This window comes from Tupaia chinensis, unplaced genomic scaffold, assembly GCF_000334495.1.
Source record: "Tupaia chinensis unplaced genomic scaffold, TupChi_1.0 Scaffold144991_2, whole genome shotgun sequence".
NCBI classification, from domain to species: Eukaryota; Metazoa; Chordata; class Mammalia; order Scandentia; family Tupaiidae; genus Tupaia; species Tupaia belangeri.
Genome location: NW_006204851.1, coordinates 261,388 through 282,680, shown reverse-complemented (window position 1 = coordinate 282,680; position 21,293 = coordinate 261,388). Strand labels below are relative to the sequence as shown.

The 21,293-nt window shown below is 45.8% G+C and overlaps 1 protein-coding gene across 1 annotated transcript in view; it reads right to left on the bottom strand.

Moving 5' to 3' along the window:
- Window positions 1–869: 869 nt before the first annotated feature.
- TMEM164 (transmembrane protein 164) overlaps window positions 870–21,293 on the bottom strand; it is a 238,763-nt gene continuing 218,339 nt past the window's right edge. Inside the window, 2 exon segments of the mRNA XM_006167715.3 lie at window positions 870–4,954; window positions 6,634–6,734. Coding sequence (XP_006167777.1) covers window positions 4,748–4,954; window positions 6,634–6,734 — 308 coding nt within the window. The 3' untranslated portion in view covers window positions 870–4,747.

The window sequence follows — 21,293 nt, the reverse complement described above, 5'->3', positions numbered from 1 at the left end:
AGTCTGGCTCAGAGCACCCTGGGGCCAGGGTGTCCAGCAACCTCCCCTGCAGCCTTGGTGGCAGTGGGCAGTGCGTGGGAATCCGAGGCCAGCCAGCCCATGGCTCCCAGGGCAGGGCTATGCTGAGAAAGCCCAGCTGCCCTTCATGGTCCCCCTCAGTGTGCAGGGCCAACAGCCCCTTTTGTCTTTTTCAAAGCAAAAGGCCTTCTGAGAGGGTTCTAGGAAGCAAGGCCAGGACTCCTGGGTTCTCATAAATCTTTTAATAACAGTAAACGAAGAAAACACTGTAACAGTGGGTCCCATTGAGAGGGTTTCCTTTTCATTCAGGCATTGTCAACAACAGAAACACCTGAGGCTAAAATTCAGAATGCTAAATACACAAATTAATGACCATTTATTTCTAAAGGTGACTGCAGAAACCATTTCAATACAATCAAAAGGCTTTATAAAACAGAAAAAACATATTACAAAATGCCCTAAGAGGTGAGCAAACTGGTGGGGGCACTTGGCACCCCAGAACCAGACTGGCAAAAGTACCCTGCTGCTGTTTAGGGGGTGATAGAGACTGATTCTAAAGGGAACCACTGTGTGGGGGAAGGGGTCAGGGAGGGGTCTGCCCAGTGCATAGCAATCCCCACTTGGGACCAAGGAAAAATGGGGGGTGGAGGGGGGTGGTTAAGAGGGACAGAGGCTTTTGCCAATTTCCTGGCAAAAATCATTATAGATCATCCTATCATATTCTCTGCACTACAGTAACAATATAAATGACAAATTCATTAAAATATTACACAAAATTGACACCAAAAGAATGCAAGTTTCCAAAACAACAGCTTTGCTTGAAGTGACTTTTGTTTTGTCTGTTTTTCATGTTTTTTTTTGTCTGTTTCATGCCTTGAGTAGCAAACCAGTGTATACAAATGTCACAGAGAGCAACAGCAAGCAACTAAGTTTTCCTGAGCACGTATTGGCTCACTCTGTACACACAGAGGCAGGCCCTCTCTCTCTATCTGTCACAGAGGGCAGGACAGGCAAAGGAGGTCCTGATCATTCTGGGGTCCAGCCAAGGAGCCAACAAGGGCCTGTGGAAAACTCACTGCCAAAACCAGTACCACTGTCCTATTCCACAGTGTCACACATAGCCCCTTTTTTTCTCCTTCCCCACAACCCTTTTAGTAAAAACCATTAAGAAAACACTCTCCTGAAAGGCGCAGATGACTCTGGGTAAACATCTACAAATCCAGGGAGGTCTTTTGGGCAGAGGGAGGGAGGGAAAAGGCCTGCCCAATCCCAATAGAGTGAACCTGCTGGCAGACCTGCCATCTGTGGGGAGCTGTGCCCACTTCACAGAACATGGAATCGTCAGTGATCACAACTAACAAAGTCCTGGCGGAGACTACAGCAAAAAAGGATGCCCTAATAGCTAGACTGAGGTACTGTACGGTCAAGTGCGCCAATCACCCTGGTTAACCTGATGACCCTGCAAGCAGCTTATATGAATGCTATGACAACTGAAGAGGAGAGAATGCTGACTTGGCGAGACTGAATCTGTAGCTCCAGAGCCCCGCAGTGCCCTTCCCCACTGACTGTGAACCTATCACTGTGCCTTGGGGAGGAAGATGGGCCAGATCATCTTTGGTGTACAAACCCAAATACTGCAATGGGGAGGACCCCAAGAAGGGATGCTCACCTCTCTGCCATTCAGAGCAGATGCCGAGTTGGCCAACTCACTGGCCCAGACCCTTGGCCAAGGCTACCTGGAGGCATGAGGGACCACTCTTTTCCCTTCCTGGTGCTGTTTTAAAGGAAACTGTCACTTCACAACTGTTCTCTCTTTCATGCACAGAGGTCCCACATAAATGCTGGTAAATGGCATACAGAAAGTTGGTTGGGGTGGTGGGGAGAGGGGTCTATAGAACCACCTTGGCACTGATGGGAAAACCCTGGGGAAGAACTATGAAGCCAGAGTCCACTGATCACTACGGGTGCAAACTACAGCTTGTCCCTCCCTTCTGTGCTATAGCTGGGCAGTAGCAGCCTGGCTTTTGGGCAGGGATGGGGATCATTCTCCAGGGCAGGCTGTCATGGGTCTGGCTAGGTCACCTCCCTACACAAGGGTTTGCCCAAGGTAAGAGGGGAGATACAGACTAGTTCAATGCCTGCTGCTCTCCAATACCCCCCATAAAGGCCCCTGATGCCCTAGAGTCTATGGGCTGCACCCACTGTCTATTCCTTTGTCCTACAGGTGTCTGAGCCAACCTGCATCTCCTCTTCACCTCTCCCTCCACCTGACTGTGGGCCTGGCCAGGCCAAGTCTATGGCTTTCACTTTCTTCTCTCCTTCTGAGCACCAGAAAGTACCCACCAGAATGAGGGGCTGAGCTGGAACCAGTGCAGAGGCCAGCTTTTGGAGATATGCCAATGCAGGGAAAGTCTGAGCAGACTGGCAGGCTGTGCCATACACTGGGACAGGTAGGAAAAAAGGGTCTACATACAAAGTCACAGCATTGGGTATTCTGGAGCTGGTCCCCAGCTGAGACACAAATCTCTTGCCCACAGTAACTCCATGTTCTGGTACAGGACAAGCCAGGCCCCCAGAGGCTCCTCACATGACTACCTTTCAATGTCCCTTTTAGTCAAGAAGACAAAGGACACTAAGCCCTTACACATTCCTCATTCTATGTTGAGCAATTTGACACTGGGCAGGGTGGGCCCAGCCACTCAGGAGGTGCCTCTCTGGAGGGCAACCCTGAGTGATAGGCACTATGAAAATCTTAGCCCAAGACTCAAAGACAGTAGAAAATGAAGGTGACATGTCCTAAGGAGCTCAAGGGGAGCTAGGATATGTGATGTTCTCCTTCCTTGTCCGCAAGCCCTGGGGACTGCTGCCTCAGTGCCAGCAGGCCTCTGCAGAAGGATGCCCTCCACCCCCAGGGTTGCTTCCCTGAGTCTCAGCTTATTCAGAGGGAATAAGAATAAGGAGAGAATGCTGACTTGGGGAGACTGAGTCTGTAGCTCCAGAATCCTGCTTATTCAGAGAGACTTTTCTGCATTTTGCCACTTCTTGTGTTCTGTTTGCTAAAATCATGACCACTGATCAATGAAGCTCAATCTAGATCTAATATGGTCAAATTTGAAATACCAGAGCTTGTCCAGGGCAAGTAGGTTGCCTAGAGTAAGAGAGGGGGAGAGGAGGTCACTGAGTGATCTTTTGTGTTCGTAAGCCTATCTGTTTCCAGCAGAGGCAACAAAAAGTCAGCAAATGCCCAGCCACTGCCTCCCTTCTTGAGGCCCATGCATGACTGAGCTCAAATCTTTCAACAACAGCCCCTCCCTTTGGAGCACTTGAACCTCCACCCATGAGTTCCTGATTCCTTGGCAGCTGCCTTTCAACCTGAACGTGGACTTTGGGGGTGGTCGGGGGGAAGGTGAAGTGCCCCCATATTGAAGAATTCAGCACTGAAACCTGGCTACACCAAAGAAATCTGGACCTAGGGAAACAGTGCTGGCAGGAACGGTATCTTCCCAAACCCAGGATGCTGATATACCCTGGAAAACCAAGAAATGGATCTAAATGGATCTACAGGAGCCCTTTTAGAAATCGGCCCTGATGCAAGGACTGTCCATACGCAAACATCAAAAACAAACAAACAAAAAAAAAAATAAAAAAAAAACAAACAAATAAAAAGAATAAAGCAAAACCAACTCTAGCTTGTTCTTTGCTGAAGCTGCCTTTGAGAAAGGAGAAAAGAATGAGATGGAGAGAGAAAAGGACAGAGAAAGAAAGAGAAGGAAAAAGTGGGGAGAGAGAGAGGAGAGGCACATTTCAGGGGCACTCAAGGTTAAATGGTATCTATTATCAACATTAATACAGAGTGTATGATTCAAACCAATTTTCTCAAGTTACCACTTCTGTTGATTAATTTCTATGCTCACTTCTGACTGGGAATATGGGTCAGTTCTTGGCTCTTACAGACAGCATCTTGCCTAGTACTATGTACCTTCTTCACTTTGGATTTCCCATTGCAATTGCTCTCCAGCCCTCTCAGGGAAATCTGGCCTTGGGTGGGTCATGCTCCTGCCTCCCAGCTCGGGCAGCCTCCTGGAGGGAGTGGCTACTTTGCTGCTTGCTTTGAGTCATGGGACAGCAGTGGGAAGAATCTGGCCAGTTCTCCTTTGGCCATCAGCTGGGAAATTCCTGGGCTCTGGGCTTGACGCTGGTATAGAAACAAGGCCTCAGTCCCCTTATGGTGGAGGCTGTGCTGGAGACTAAAGGGGATCCCAGCATAAGCTTGGAGGTCCCTGGCAGTGGAGGGATGAAGCACAACCCAATCTCATTGCTTCAAAGCTGAAAGAACTACTGCTTATTGTTCCCTTTCTCCTCAACCAGCTGTTGTTGAAGCACCAACAAGCAGAGTAGAAGAGCCACTGCCTATCATCTCCCATGTAAGGCCACTAGGAGCAGGAGAAAAAGTGAAAGGGAAGGAGAATCCATTCCCCAGCACTATACCACAGGCTCAAGGAAGCATCCTGGGGGAAAGAGCTGGGGAACGAAGAGGGGTGGAAGAAGGGACAGAGAGGAAGAAAAAAGAAATACACCAAACACCCTACTGCCCTCTCCCATGATTTCATCAAGAACTGGGTGTTCTCCAAGTCAAGTCAGAATTGCCTCCTCAGGGAGAAAAACAAAAACAAAACAAAACAAAAACAAAAACAAAAACAAAAACAAAAACAAAAACCAACAAGCACCTTCAGTCTATTTTCTTGGCTGGAAGCCGGAGCAAATCCAGCAGATATTTACACAAGGGCCCAGCCATGTATGAGAACAGGATGACCAGCTTCCCGTGGGTCATGGTCATGAGAGTCTGGTGTCCCGAGGCCCAGATGCGATACCAGGGGCCGTAGAATGGGTCTGAGATGGCCGGACACAGCATGTTGTTCAAATTCACTTCGGTGACCTGCAGGGACAAGGGAGGTAGAGTGAGCGTTCGCCATCTGTAGGCTTTCTCTGGCTTCTGCCAGTTCAGCCATCTCTACCTAATAAGGGACTGGACAAGGAGGGATTGACCAATCCCCACCTGTTCATAGAGGGCTTTCTCTCCCCTAGGCTTTATGAGTGGGTCAAGGCCAGAGCCCTAGGGAGGTGATGGGGGAGGGACATCCAGTGGAAATGTTGTTCAGTGTTGCTCAGATCTTGCTTCTGGTTTGGCCCAGAGCCCATTGTCTTTCTTAAGCATTTGCTATGTGCCTGGTCCCCAGAGAGGTGGTATGGGAGAAAAAAGCAGTCAATAACATGGTTCCCTGCCTCCACAGAACTGGTAATTGATCAATTGGGTGTGACCGGTTTACTGCATCTGACCTCAAACCACACAGTTCTCACTGAGTTTTCCACACCATGAGGAGATCTGAGGAGCAGACAGAATGGGTCTGAGTCCTCAGAGAAGATTTCATGAGGGAAGTGGCACCTGAATGGACTCATGTAAGATGGATGGGGGTAGTGGTGGTGGAGGTGAGGAATGGGGTGGGCAGAGCCTTCCTTATAGGAGACATGGCCTGGGCATGGGATGTCATGGGTGACATGAGCACACTGAGGCCTCTGGAATCTTCAAGGGAGGGTAGCAAGAGGTAAAGGTGTGAAAGCCGTACTGCTTCCTCCCATGAACATGGGAAGTGTTCACACTATACCCTCCGGCAAACCAGAGCACAGCCATACACCAGGGGTGGGGAGAGAATGTGATTGCTTCTACCAAGGTGCTGGGACATCAGTTACATGCTCTAGTCATGCTAGGTTGTGTGAGGCTCCACGTGGCTAATGCTACCTTCATGCCGCGCGCACACAAAGCCAGACATGTGCCCAAGGTTGGCCGCAGCCCCTGCCTTCTCAAACCCTTCAAGCATGTTCACTTTAAAGACAAGTTCTCAACACCTCTCAGGGATGTTGGGGCTTTTAATCCATGTCACTGAGAGGTGAGAACTCTGCCCTTGAAGGTGAGATGATTCACTCTGAACAGGGTAGAGCCCGGAGTTGAACCTGGGTCTCTGACCACCAGCCCTAGCGCCAAGCTCTTCCTGCTCATCCTGCCACTAACATGCACCCTTGCACTCAGCAATCTTGGGTTCTGCATAATTCAACACTGAGGGCAACCATTCTCTGTGCTCCAGGCAGTTCTAACACCCCAGAATGTCACGGGAGCTCCCCGACACAACACTTCCCAATGGTCACACAGCACAGGGCAGAACCTGCTGAAGGGCCTGAGAACAGGCCCAGAATGGATCCAAGGTCAGAAGCTTCCCCTAGGCCCAGGGCCAGGGTTAGGGTTCTGCTTCCCCAGGGGGTTCAGAGCAAACCACTTTCTAATGGCAGCTGACTGTTTCTGACCCAAGTGGCCATGAACGAAGGGTTTCCTTGCCTCCCCAGGGATGAAAGAAACAGTCATTACTGAAGGATTCAGAAAACTCTTTGGAGAGGCCAAGGCTATGGATCATAAATCAGCAATCCAGACACAACAATCTGACGTCCCGGCCTTTAGCATCTTGTATTTTCAAAACAAAACGATACAGCAGCGCCAACCAGGATTATCCAGATTTATGGAGAACTCCAAACAGAGGGGATAGAAGGGGATATAACCAAACTTACCAGGCCGAGGATCTGCAAGATGCTGAAGTGATAAAAGAACATGAGGCCAGTTGAGAGCAGAGCCCACTGGAAACTGCTGAGGGGCTCTGGGGTGTAAGCACCTAGAGGAAGAGGGTAGACAGTGAGAGGCAGCTGGAGCAGTGGCCCACTTCTCCTCCTTTGCCCTGTGATGGTGCAGGTTCTGCTGCCTGCTGATTGCCCCCTTCAATGTTCATTGGCAACTACTCAAGAGACTGACCTACTGGGACCAGCAGTTAGCGTAATGGCTATGTCGCTGGACTCCCATGTACTCGACCATGGTTCAAGTCCCGGACCCAGTGGCTTAAACTGACGCTGGGCGCGTGTGCATGCGTGCCCAAGATCTCGAGAGGAGAGTGGAAGAGAAGGGATTGCAGCATGGCCATCCCCCCCGGGGGGTGGATTTCTCACTTTCTGTCTCTCTGTCTCTCTCTCTCTGTCTGGCGAGCGCACACACCCTATAGCAAAAACCTCTTAAAAAAAAAAAGAGAGAGAGACTGCCCTACTGATTAGTAGCCTCTTCCTGTCTATATTCTGCCACTTGCTGCTGGGGCCATTACAAGGAAACATTTTATTGTTGCAATGATTATACAACTGATATATACTTGGACCGGACAATAGTGCAGGGATAAAATGTGATGTCCTTTGAGGCTGACCCACATAGGAAGGTTCTGGGTTCGTATCTGAAGACCTTCCTCAGTATGTCAAGCATGAGCCTGTGATCTGAAGCTGGCTGAGGATGTGGGTAGATCAGGGCAGTAAGACCCTGTTGAAGATGCTGTCTCTGGGTCCCTTGATCCCTCATGGACGATATAAATTAATGAACTTTCTAAGAAGAAGTAGTACATACTAATTAAAGGAAATTTAGAAAACGTTCAGAAATAGAAATAAGAGAAAGGAAAAGAAGAACTCAGCCCAGCACTCTGCTACCGGAAGGCAACCACTGCTTACACAAGAGGCTATCTCCTTGATCTCTTTCTCTATACCTCAGGATTTTCTTTTCTTTAATAATTTCTTTTTTAAATTAATAATTAATGTTACTCTCTTTTCAATTGTATATCCTTCATTTCCACATTTATTTCCTCATATTTCTAAAGATAAATATCATTGAGGAAGTATGGAGTAGTAGTGGAGGTATGAACCTCATTTAAAGTCAGACACATTTGAGTTCAAATCTTGACTCTATCACTTACTGGCTGTGTCTGTGTGCCTCTGGAAAAGTTGTTTAAAACCCCCAAATCTCATTTTACTTGCCTGTAAAATGAGAATAATAGTATTAGCCATTTCTTAACATTGTGAGGAGTAAATGAAACAGTATATTGACAGCTCTTGGTTTAGGGACTAGTATAATGTAACTCTTGAAAGCATGTTAGATGCTGTTATTATCATGATTTTCTGAATAATTGAAGAACATGGTGTATCTAATGGTTGTGTCATTTCCTAACTACTATACAATTTCTTCCCCCAGGAACACCAAAAATGATAGTTTCCCTCTATTGTTGTTAAGGAGTACCATGCCAGAGCCTTGGATGTATGCCAGAGTTTGCATAGTGAGGGTGTGGTTTTTAGGATGTTGTAGGTGACACTCAGAATGGGGACCTGGATGCCTGGATGGAAGGGACCTGAGACTCCCATGCCAAGCAAGTAGGGGTGACATCACATCTAGATGCAGTATTTTTCCCAAGTCAGTCACTCACTGATGATCCATTCATTCAACAGCTTTAGGCACCAAGACTATTCCAAGCCTTGTGCACAGCTTTGGGAATAAAAAGATAAAGAAGACAGGCTCCCTGCAGTCTCAGACTCACAGTCAACAGTAACAACACACTATGATTGAGGGGGATGACTGAGGACAAAATTCAGCCTGGTGGGGAAAATAGGCTGGTAGAGGGAGCATTGGAGCAGAGTTCTGGGGGGGCAGGACTTAAGAGGGCTGACTCCAAGGCAGCCGCCCACATGGAGGCAGACATGAATGGGGCAATTCTGAGAACTATGAGTAACAGTTTAGTGGGGCCACAGGGGACAATGTGATGGAGTCAGTAATCAGGGGGAAGACTCAGTGTGTAGCAGGGCTAGTCTGCTTCAGGCTGACCCACTTAGGACTTTAGGAGCCATGCTGAGGGCTTTGGGCTTCATCCCATGTAGCCAGGTCATGAGCTCAGATGCCTCAAGTCTCAGGCAGGTAACAAAAGCAGAGACATAACCAGGGTCTAAGTGACATTAGGAGAAGCCGGAGACTGGCAAACTTGAAAGTTCATACCTCTTCTAAAGAGGGCAAGTACCACTTGGCTCCACACAATCACTACCCTGCAGGGATGTGGGCCTGGTTACCAGTTTCTTCACTTTTGCAAATGAAGTTAGAAATATGAACTTGTATGTAGAATTTCCTGATTTTCACATGATGGTAACTAATTCAAAACATTTTAAGAATGTTCAAAGGACTAAATGAAACATGTCTTCTGAATGGATTTTAGCCCATGGGCTCCCAGCTCTGGTGCCGAGCCACAGAAAGTAGTGGAAGATATGAGGCACGTAAATGATAAGATCATCCATGTCTTCATGAGAGATTGCTCTGGACAGAGTGCAGGGGCCACACTGGAGCCAAGATAGTCAAGGCAGGGAGACTGGTAAGAAGACTGTTGCAGGGGACTGGAAAAGTGGCACAGAGGTAAAATACAGGATTCTTGATGAGGTAATCCCACATGGGAAGGTTCTGGAGTCACATTACAGAGACCTCTCTGAGTATGCTGGGTGCACATGTGCCTGTGATTTTGATTAGGGAAGGGTGCTGGGAGTGGACTGTAGCATCAGGCCCCTGTCGGGGGTGCTTATTTCACTCCCTCTCATTTGTGGAATAAATAAATTAATAAATGGAAGAGGAGGGAGGAGAAGATCAGGAAAAGGAGGAAGAACAGAAAGCAGGAAGAAGAGGAAGATGAGGAAGAGGAGAAAGAGGAAGAAGACACCAACTCGTGCAGAAACCCCAAGAGAGAAGAGCATGGCCTTTGAAAGGACTAACAGTGGGGTGGGAGAAGAGGGAAGAAAGCAACTACCAGGATGTGGTAGAATATTGGTTATTGGGGCACAAGAGAGAGGAAGGATCTTAGAAGATACCTGGAGTTCTAGCTTGAGCATCAGTAGGTTGATGGTACCATTTTTTTGTGATGGAAATAAAAGGAAAAGGAAGACTGAGACAGAGGAATAGGGAAGTGATGTGATCAATTTTAGAGATGTTGAAATTGAGGTGTTGGGCTAGACCCATGCCCTAGTAGTTGAGGGAGCCAGATCCCACATGGTATATTGCATGGTTTGAGTCCTGGATTCAGCAGCTTGAAAAACACTCCTGGAATGTGTGCATGTGTGCCCCAAATCCCGACAGGATGGAGAAAAGGAGAAGGGCTTATGTCATGACCATCCCCCCATGGGAGGGGGTGCTTTCTTGCTTTCTCTCTCTCTCTTTGTCTCTCTGTCTCTCTCTGGTAAGTGTATGTACTTCTGGCAGTTGAAAAAAAATGATTAAAAAAAAGAAGAAATGGAGGAGCCTATGGAATATCCAATTGGAAATGTCCTGTAGTGGCTAGATGTACTCTAAGACATCCCATGTAAAGGATCAGAAATGTGGGTACTGGACCTCAGCAGGTAGAAGTTTTTAAATCCTGGATTCCTAAGTTATCAACTTTGAGGCCTTGGGTAAGTCTCTCTCTCTCTCTCTCTCTCTCTCTCTCTATATATATATATATATATATGTGTGTGTGTGTGTGTGTGTGTGTGTGTGTGTGTGTGTATTAAAGATACCTAGATTGAAAATGAATAATTACAATTATATTTCTTCACACATGTCAAGTTTATTTATTTACTTCATGAGTGCTGAGAGAGATAGAGAAACAGCACCCCCAACAGTGATCATAGGCAGGCATATGCCTGGAGTACTCAGGGAAGTCTTCAGTCATGAACCCAGAACCCTCCCATGTGGTCAGCCTTGCAGTCATGTTTTACTGCTATGCCGCCATCCAGCCCCCCTAAGTACTTCCTGAACTAACTTTTATTCATCTATACAACGTGGCAGCACTGGGACAGGCAGATGGTATAATGGTTACATTGCTGGACTACCACATGTCGACTGTGGTTCAAGTCCCAGACCTGGTGGTTTAAAACTCACGCCAGGCACGTGTGAATGCATGCCCAAAATCCTGAGAGGAGACTGGAGAAGAAGGTATTGTGGTGTGGCCATCCCCCCTGGGGGGTGATTTCTCACTTTTGTCTCTCTGGCAAGTGTGTGTGCCCTGTAACAAAAATCTCTCTAAATAAAAATGTAGCAGCACTTCCTAATGCAAAAGATATATTAGAAGAGATGAGACAATATATCATAATTATAGTATTGTATCTGAGAATTAACAAATGCTGATTAATTAATCACAAGTCACAAACTCAGTAAAGAAAATTAGGCCGAACATCTAAATGGAGGTGTAATCAGTACATAGTCGTCAGAATCATGGGAGCATAATTAGAGTAAGAGAGGAGGAAGGTTAGAGATGGAAGCCTAGGAGCACCATGTAGGGAGGGAAGAAGAGGAGTGGAGTGACTGGAGCCAGAAAGGTCTTCTGTAACAGGATCTCAGGCTTGCTCCGGATACAAGAGACAGGCTCCAGCCATATCTGAGTCAGAAGGCCCTTTTAGGACATTGATCTCATCTCTCCACTTCATATATGGAGAAACTGAGGCTGAGAGATAGGAAGTATCACAGCCAAAGTTATGTCAATGGAACACTGGGGAAATGGACTCTCAGACACTGCCAAAGGACTCAATGCTCAATGCTCCTGTTGTCACTTGTGAAAACTTTCAGCACACCAAATCCTAACTATACATTTCCTCCACTGCTCCCCCTCTAGGCCAAGCATGATTCCTCAGGGTGGAGGGCCAATGGGCTTTGCCTCTATATCCCCAGCATCCAGCAGTGCTTGGTTTGTGAAGATGCACTGAGCCCCTGCCAGCTGATGAGTGGAGCTGGGCACCATGGTGTCACCCTGGCTGCTGGGGACACAGAAGAGAGGGGACCTGCAGGACCAACAGGTGCTTAGGCGGATGCTCATTTCATGGCTAGCCCAGCCAGGAGCCATGTTCCCAGGGGTTCTTCCCTCTATCCTCTACTTAGCTCCCCCTGGTGTCAGCTGGGCAGCAGTGACAGCCCTCCCACCTCACCCTCCAGGTAATGGCTGCATGAGTGGAATTGAGTGTGTGTGGGGGTGTGTGTGTGTGTGTGTGTGTAGGGATGATGGGGGGGTCCTCAGCCTGGATATAGCTCATCAGCCAGTTCCAAGGCTTTGGCCACTGGACAACCCTGCCCTTGTGCTCCTGCCCTGCCCTACTGCAGCCTCTGACCCTGTCCTGCCCTGTGCTGTGGGGGAAAAGGAACACTCAGGTACTACTGGGGTACATGTTTCTTAGTGCTCTCACTACCTCCTCAATACCCCATTTTAGCACGATTTGTTCTGCACTGTATCATTCACCTCATACCATCAGACTGGTATGAGGGAAGGGCTGTTTCTGAATTACCTGGTCACCCTATCACCTGGAACATAGTAAGGACTCAAAAACTAATCATGGAGAGTAGATGGTAGTGGACAGTGGTATGGTAGTAAAAACCCGACACCGCCAGATCGACCAACATGGTAAGGTTCTGGATGTGTCTCCAGAGACTTCCCTAAGTACACCAGGCACACGTGTGCCCATGACCTGGGACTGGCTGGGGCTGGGGGTGGATGGCAGCGTCAAGACCCTGTTTGGGATGCTATCTCTATCTCTCTGTCTCTCTCAACAAATAAACTTTTTAAAAAAACCATTGTGGGTCAGCCCACAGTGTGGTGGTTAAGGTGGCTGAATCCCATGTGGCCAACTGCATGGTTTAAGTCCTAGACCCAATGGCTTGAAAAACACACTGGGTGCATGTGCATGCGTGCTCAAAATCCTGAGAGGAGGGAGAAATCGAAAAGAAGGAATGGCTGCATGACCATCTTCCAAGGCGAGGTACTTTCTCATGTATATGTGTCTCTCCAGTGAGCACACACACCCTCTGGCAAATTAAAACAAACAAACAAAAACAAAATAAACAAACAAACAAAAACACTGCATAGGCAAATGAATGGCACAGATTTTCTGGAGAACATAAAAGCATAACCCTTGGCTCAACAACACTAAAGACCATCATCAAATACCTACCAAACCCAATAAACCACCCTTATTTGTGCAAAGATGTTTATGCCTATGCTATCTATAATATTGAGAAACTGGAAACAAACCAAATGCGGAGATAAGTTAAGTAAACTATGGTACCTCAAAATTGTGCAATAGTCCAGGGTCATTTAAATGACAGCTAGACAAACTATGTACCAAGCGAAAATAGCCATAGCTAGGAGTGGCCAGTGTAAAAGACAGAACACCAAACAGTACATAGATGATAGAAAGTACCCCCCTTTGGGTCAGACAGCCTTAGGTTTGAATCCCGGCTCTGCCACTACATATAAGAGTGACTTCGGCAAATTGTACTGCCACCCAAGCCCGTTTTCCTATATCTGGACTGGAGGTCACACCTACCTCTCAGGGTGGGTAAGTGGAATAAGAAAGACATGAAAGTGTATACAGCAGCTGGCCTGGCATGCAGATGGCAACTGCTATTTTTATCATGCTGACCAAAGTCATCTAAAATCTTATAAAAGACTGGAAGAGGATGAGGAATGTTATGAAGAGGTGATCTTCTCCATGAAAGGGAACTTTGCCTGTGCTCTCCATTGCCTGTTTGCTGTGGCTGGTTCTTTTCATTGCAAAGGCGATCAGATATCAATTTCTTTGAAAAATGAAAAAGAAAGGAAGAAAGAAAGCACCCTGAGACTAGATGACCCAGTCTACATAGATGCAGGTTGAGCAATCTGAATACTGGAAACCCAAAACACACCAAATTTAGAACTTCCTGAGCACCAATGACATCACAAGTGGAAAATTCCACTCTTGACTTCATGTGACAGGTTACAGTCAAAATGTTGTGATACAAAAATATGCATAGAACTGCCTTTAGGTTATGTGTATAAGGTCCATATGAAACCTAAATTAATTTCATGTTTAGACTTTGTTCCCATCCCCACGATATCTTATTATGTATGTGCAAATCTTCCAAATTTTAAAAAAGCCAAAATCTGAAATTCTTGGGCCCAAACATTTTTTAAAAGATTTATTTTATTTATTATTATTTTTAAATGTGCTATAGGGCGTGTGTGCTCACCAGAGAGAAAGTGAGAGAGAGAGAGAAAGAGAGAGAAAACAAGCTGCCAGGTCCAAGGTTTGACCCGCGGTTGGCCATGTGTCTCCAGCACCTTAATCCACCGTGCCACCTGCTGGGCCTGGTCCCAAACATTTTGGATAAGGGAAACTTGACCTATATATGCCAATCATATATGCAAACATACTATTTTCTATAGACCCAGATATAGCCTTTGGAATAATCCTAGTGAAAAACCAGTTTTCTTCTAAAGAAAAATAGAAACGTAAGCACTTCCAGAAAAATTAAACACATAAAACTTTTTTTTTCTACTTTATGAAAAAAAAGTGACATGTTCTGTGAGCATCTTCTATCCCAGGAGGATAGAAGCATGTCAGCTGTAAAGGTAGGGGAAAAACCAAGATAATGGCTTTTTCTAAAATCGATTTCTACAAAAAGGAAGCTTTATGAGTGCTGGGAAAGAAGTCAGTTGTGCCACCAGTTGCAAAGATCAATCCCCAGAGGCATCCCAAAGACCCTTTCTCTCATCCTATAATCCAAACTAGGAAGGACTTATGCCAAGCAGATAAAACTGGACAGGGTAGCTTCCCATTCTCCAATCTCCTTTCTGCTTCCTTCAACTCATTCACTTATTCAAGTTACTCATTCAGTCAACATCTACTGAGTCTACACTGAGTGCCAGACTTCATGGCCGGCAATGGAGACAAAAGGCCAAAGACAGTCCCTGACCTGAAAACCATCATGCAATTTACAAGAGCATGATCAGATGGAGTAATAATTTAAGCACAGTGTATCCTGGGGGGACGCAGGGGAAGGGGAACTAAAGATGACAGTTGAGGTGTTTTGTAAAGGTGTTAAGTGAAAACTTAATCCCTTTGTGATGTCCCTGGGTGGAGCCTTTGCATGTGATAAAATCATTAAGGAAGGGCTGCCATGAATGAGTTCTGGTATGTTTATATGGAGAGGAAATGAGGTAAGCAGAGACCACACACAGACCAGAACTAGGAGAAACATATAGGCAGCCACTCTGCTTAAGATCCTGCCCTTTGTCATGTTCTGGCCTCACCAGAAGTTGGGCCCTGGACCTCAGACCTCCAATCTGAGCTGAATAAACCTCTTTTTCTTTTTAAATCACCCAATGCCAGTCATTTCTGTTAGTAACACAATAATAGACTAAGATAAATTATTAGCCAAATTTCTTATCATCTTGACCTCTTCTCTAAAAGTCTCTTTTATCTTTTTGTTTTCATCTGGCCTACCTCTCCCCACAAGAAACCCATTTCATTTGTTATCCTCTAACTCAATGACGGATTTTTCTTCATTGGCCCCTGTAAGAAGAGTGGGTATCATTTTCCTTTTTGTTGCTATTTCCAAAACACTAGCCCTCCATTCTCCCTAAAATCCCACAACTACCATACTGTACTGTTTGCAATTCTTCCCTTTTATAGTTATCTACAGACATATGGGTCATGGCCCTCATTCCTTGGAGATATTAGTACCTCGATTGGTACCACTCTCTCCGAAACAATTCCTGTCATCTTTCCTTCCCTTTCTTTCTCTCCCTCTCTCTCTCTCTCTCGCTCTCAAGATAAGGTCTTGCAATGTCAAAAAATCCTTCTGTCTCAGCTTCCTGAGTACCTGGGATTGTAAGTATGTACCACCATGCCTGGCTCTGTTTTTAAGAACAGGGTCTCTCGAGACCAGCAGTTGGTGTAATGGCTATGTCACTGGACTCCCATGCAGTTGACCGCTGTTCGAGTCCTGGACCCAAACAGTCCAGTGGTTAAACTCACCGGGCACGTGTGTATGTGTGCCCAAGATCATGAGAGGAGAATGGAAGAGAAGGGATTGTGGCGTGGCCATCCCCCCCAAGGGGTGATTCCCCGCTTTCTGTCTCTCTGTCTTTCCGACGCGCACACGTGCCCTATAGCAACCCCCCCACCCCCAAAAAAAGAACAGGGTCTCTCTGTGTTGCCCAGGCCAGCCTCCAGCTCGCAATACTCCTGCCTTAGCCTCCCTGAATTTCTGGAATTACAGATGCATGCCACCACACCTGGCCTTTAGGTCAGACCAAGAATTGAACCTGGTCCTTTCATGTGGTCCCAGCCTGCTGAGCACAGTGTCATAGCAGTGTGAGCCGCCATGGCCAGGCCTGCCACACTCTTCCGTCATTTCAACATGGACCTTTCAGGATCCTAGTCTTTCAGTTCCCTAGTCTCTCCTCCTCAATGATCGTGACCAGCCATTCATTCCCATGGTCATGCTTGAAACCTTTAATTATGAACATCTGTAGCCCCTTCCTAATCAAGGTCAAGTACTGCCTCTTCAACTACCACTTCTATCTTTCCAGCTCACTCCCTCCAAATAGGACCCTAACACTTATTTGATCTCATTGGAATCTGTGATCCTTTGATCCTACCATGTTCCTTCTGTCTCTCATGGCTCCCTCTTCCCTTCTTAAATTTCATAGCCCATAATTCTAATTATCCTGTATATACACTTTCGACTTTATTATTCCTCTCATTGACATACTCATCTGGAAAAATACTCAGCCCCAGTCAAATCTCAGTCTCCTCCTCCCCCTCGCTTTTCCTACCCAGCTGAACATGGCTGAAGAAAAATGACAGTGCTGACTGTTCTCACTTCAAATTCATGATCACAGACCTCAAGTGCATCCTTCATGTTGCCAGGCAATCAAACTATACTTCCCCAGTCCATTCATTCTCCAACTCTCCTAGGCCACAATTTAATATCTTCTCCTCTTGTCTCAAATCTTTAATACTTCCATCCTGTCCTCACTCTCAGATGATGACCTTGCTTCCCACTTCACTGAGAAAAGAGGAATCAGATAAAACCTTCCACAAGCTCTCACGATCACAACTAACCACTGTATCTGCATTAATGCCCACTATGCTCTGCCTTTGTCCTGTCACCACAGATGAACCTCCCAGGGTCCTAACCATGGCCAGCCTTTCCATCTGTATGTAGATCCTGCCACCTCTCACCTACTCAACAATATCATTCCAGTCACTGTTTCCTCTTTCTTTTACAGCAACATTTTCTGCCTCACTACCAAATTATTCCTATTAGCACATAAACTAAATGCATTGTAATAGTTCCCTTCTAAAACAATCAAATGAATACCTGACCTCACTTATCCCTCCAGCCATTGTCTTACTCCTCTGCTACACTTTACAGCAAAACTCCTTGAAAGAATGGTCTATAGCTGTACTGTTCAGGGTAGTTACCAGTCATTTGCTGCTATGGAGCACTGGGAATGTGCCAGTCTGAACTGAAATGTGCTTGTTACTATAAAATGCACACTGGATTTCAAAAGAAAGCCAGGCACATATCCAGGTAATAATTTTATATTGATAATGTTGGAGTGATAATAAGAGGAGACTTCAAAAATTCATAGAATTAATTTAAGGCCAGTCCTGTGGTCTGGTGGTTAAAGGAGCCAGATCCCACATGGTCAACTACATGGTTTGAATCCTGGCCCAAGTGGCTTAAAAAATACACCACATGCATGTGCATGTGTGCCCCAAATCCCAAAAGGATAGAAATATTGAAGGAATTAAGACTGTAACCATGATCCACTGGGGGGTGCTTTCTCCTTCTTCATCTCTCTGTCTGTGTCTCTCTTGTTCTCTGACAAATGTACTCATCCTCTGGGAATTTCATGGGTTTTTTGGGGAGAGGTTTTTGTTATAGGGCATGTGCGCTTGCCAGAAAGACAGAGAGAGACAGAAAGCGAGAGATCACTCCCCGGGGAATGGTCACATTGTATTCCCTTATCCTCCATTCTCCTCTCAGGATCTTGGGCATACATGTACATGCACCCAGCATGAGTTTAAGCCACTGGGTCTGGGACTCAAACCGCAGTCTAGTGCATGGGAGTCCAGAGACATAGCCATTACGTCTACTGCTGGTCTCCTCTCTGGGAATTTTTTAAAGTACACATCTATCTTAGTGGAAAAAATTATTTATTGTTTTTTTTCATTATACACATTCTCCATGAACTTTTTGAAGATCCCTTCATATTGTAGATATAATGGATTAAATAAGAGATATTCAACTATTTCCATAAACTATTTTTAGTACTATTACTGCAACATTTGAAACAGCATATGTAGTTCACCTTTTTTTTTTTTTTTAGGTTATTGCCATAGGGTATTTACATTTGCCAGAAAGAGGAAAAGTGAGATATCACCCCCTGGGGGGATGACCATACCAAATGTCCTTCTCCTCCATTCTCCTCAGGAGATTTTGGACATACACACACACATGCCTGGCACGAATCTCAGGCCACTGGGTCTGGAACTTGAACTGTGATTGGCCATGTGGGAGTCCAGTGCCTTAACCACCATGTCACCAGTCGGCCCCTAGAGTTCAATTATTGTTATTGGACAGCACTGGCCTATACTTCCTACAATTCCTCTCTTCCTATTCTCTTAAATCTACTCTAATCAAGCTCCTGCCTCCACCAAAGCAGCTCCCAATAATGCCACAAATGACCCTTTCAATGCTAAATCCAGAGGCCAAAAGTCGGGTTTTGTCTTATAGACCCTTAGAATTACTAGAGGCAAAGAGTTCTGTTGCAATAGACCAAGTCCGGGATGATCTGATCTGAACTAAAGTAGGGGAAGTGGGATGAATTTGAGAAATGATCAGGTCAAATTGACAGGATTTGGTCACCGATTTGATGGGGTCAAGGGCTAAGAAGGAGGAACCAATTTTAAACTTTAGATAATGGTGCAGGATAGAGGGCATTTCAGAAGGAGCAGGCTTGGGGACAAGAAAGAGAATAGTGAGTTGAGCTCCCAATAACAATGCCATCCCATCTTTGGGGTCCTCTAAATAAGACATCTCCATTTCCAGCCTTTGTAAGCTTTTGCTGTCCAGAAGATATCTCAATGTCGCACAGCCCTGAGATGATCAAGGATATACTGATTCCCCCTTCTTGGCCACTGAGTGTAGATTCAAGTCAGGTTTCCATTCATCCAGGCATTTGACCAAATGAACTCTATCCTCTATTCTGTTCATTGTACAGATGGAAGATGTTGTGGATTGGCTGTTCACCTAGAAGCATATCACCCAGCTGCTCATCTTTGCAGTTAAGCCTGAGGCCTTCTAATTATGAATATCTATAGCCCCACCCCACCCCCCATCTCAAAGTCAAGCCTTTCCTCTTCAACCACCACTTCTATCTTTTCAGCTCACTTCTGAGGAGCTGCAGAATCCACCAAAGCCAAGTTCTCCCCTCAAATTCCTAGTAGGGTTAAGTTGCCACTCAGCCTGAGCCTAAGGCAACTTTAAAGCCCCACTTTACACACCAGGGGTGTGTGTATGTATGCCCAAAATTCTGAGAGAAGAATGAAAGTGAAGGGATTGTGGCATGGCCATGTCTCCTGGAGAATGCTTTCTCACTTTCCTTCTCTCTCTGTCTCTATCCAGAGAGTACATGCACCCTACAGCAAATTAAAAACAAAAATCATAAAGGCTCACCTCTACCCATGAGGATCAGAGAGTCAGTTATCTGCCAGCAGCATAAAGGACGAGGACCCTGAGCTGACAAAGAATCCAGCAGGTAGATCTGGCCTAGTAGAATAACCACTGGAGTCCAGGGACTCAGGTTCCAGATCCTACTCTCACCAGGCTGTTTTGTAGCCTTCTGTGTGGATCAAAACCTCCCTAAGCATCCTGTGTCCCTCCAGAAGGAAAACCCCAGGCCCTCTCTATCTTACAGGAGTGCTGTAGGCATAGAAAAACTAACAGAGCCTGAAAACAGTCTAGAGAAAGTGCTATTTAAACAGAACAACCATTGTAGCACATACACATTATGTAGTTAGTATTAGTTGTGTCTCTGGGGCGCTTTAAGCCAGGGGAAGCCAACTCTGGGATCATCTGAGGCAATGAGGCTTCAAGCTCACTCTGTATCAGAAGCCCCTTGGGTGGTGGCTCTCAAACTAGAGTGTGTATCAGAATGTCCAAGAGGGCTTGTGTAAACCCAGCTAGCTAGGCCCCATCCCAGTTTCTGTTTCAGTAAGTTTGGGGTGGGGCCTGGAATTTGGAATGCAATTATTTACACTATTAACAGGTTCCCTGGTTAGGCTAGTATTGCTAGTCCAGGGACCACACTTTGAGAACCAATGTCTTAAAGAATTCATGGAAAATGCAGATTCTTGGGCCATCCTCCAGAGACTTGAATCTGGGAGATCTGGGTGGGCCCTGGAATCTCTATTTTATTAACAAGGGTCTCAGAGTGATTCTGATTCTTGAGTTCTCTGACCACACAGGAGAAACGCTGACCTAGGCGGAGAAGCTTGACTCTTAGAAGGAAATACAATTAGAGTAGAAAGGAAACTCAAGCAGCTTATGCAGAAAAAAAAGATTAACCCAATTAAAAGATGGGAAAATGAGCTGAATAAACAACTCTCTAAGGAAGACATAACAAACTTCAGAGTGATTCTGATTCTTGAGTTCTCTGACCACACAGGAGAAACGCTGACCTAGGCGGAGAAGCTTGACTCTTAGAAGGAAATACAATTAGAGTAGAAAGGAAACTCAAGCAGCTTATGCAGAAAAAAAAGATTAACCCAATTAAAAGATGGGAAAATGAGCTGAATAAACAACTCTCTAAGGAAGACATAACAAACTGCCGAAAAGCATATAAAGAAATGCTCAACATCCCTCATCATAAGGGAGATGCAGATCAAAACCACAACGAGTTACCACCTAACCCCAGTCAGAATGGTGAAGATTAAAAGAACAAAAAATGATAAGTTCTGGAGGGGATGAGGTGAAAGGGGAACACTCCTACACTGTTGATGGGAATGTAAATTGGTTCAGCCACTGTGGAGAACAATATGGAGGTTCCTCAAAGACCTTTAACTAGAACTACCATATGATCCAGCAATTCCACTCCTGGGTATCTACCCAAAGGACAGGAGAACACTCAGTTGGAAAAGCGCTTGCACATCCATATTCATTGCAGCATTATTCACAATTGCTAAGACATGGAACCAACCCAAATGTCCACAAATGGATGAAAAGGTTTGGCACATATACTCCATGGAATACTATTCAGCCATAAAAAACAACTAGGCCCTGGAATTTGATAGAAAGTGAATGAATATGGAAGATTTGTTGCTGAGTGAAGCAAGTCAGGCTATGAAAGAGAGACATTGTATGTCTCCACTTAACATATACTGACTGTCCACACTCTATGGCAGAGACTGAAAGACTGGAGGACATACAAGCATTAAAAATTGTTATGAGGGGTCAGCAGATGGTGTAATGGCTATGCCACTGGGCCTCCATGTAGTTGACCGCGGTTCAAGTCCCGGACCCGGTGGCTTAAACTCACACC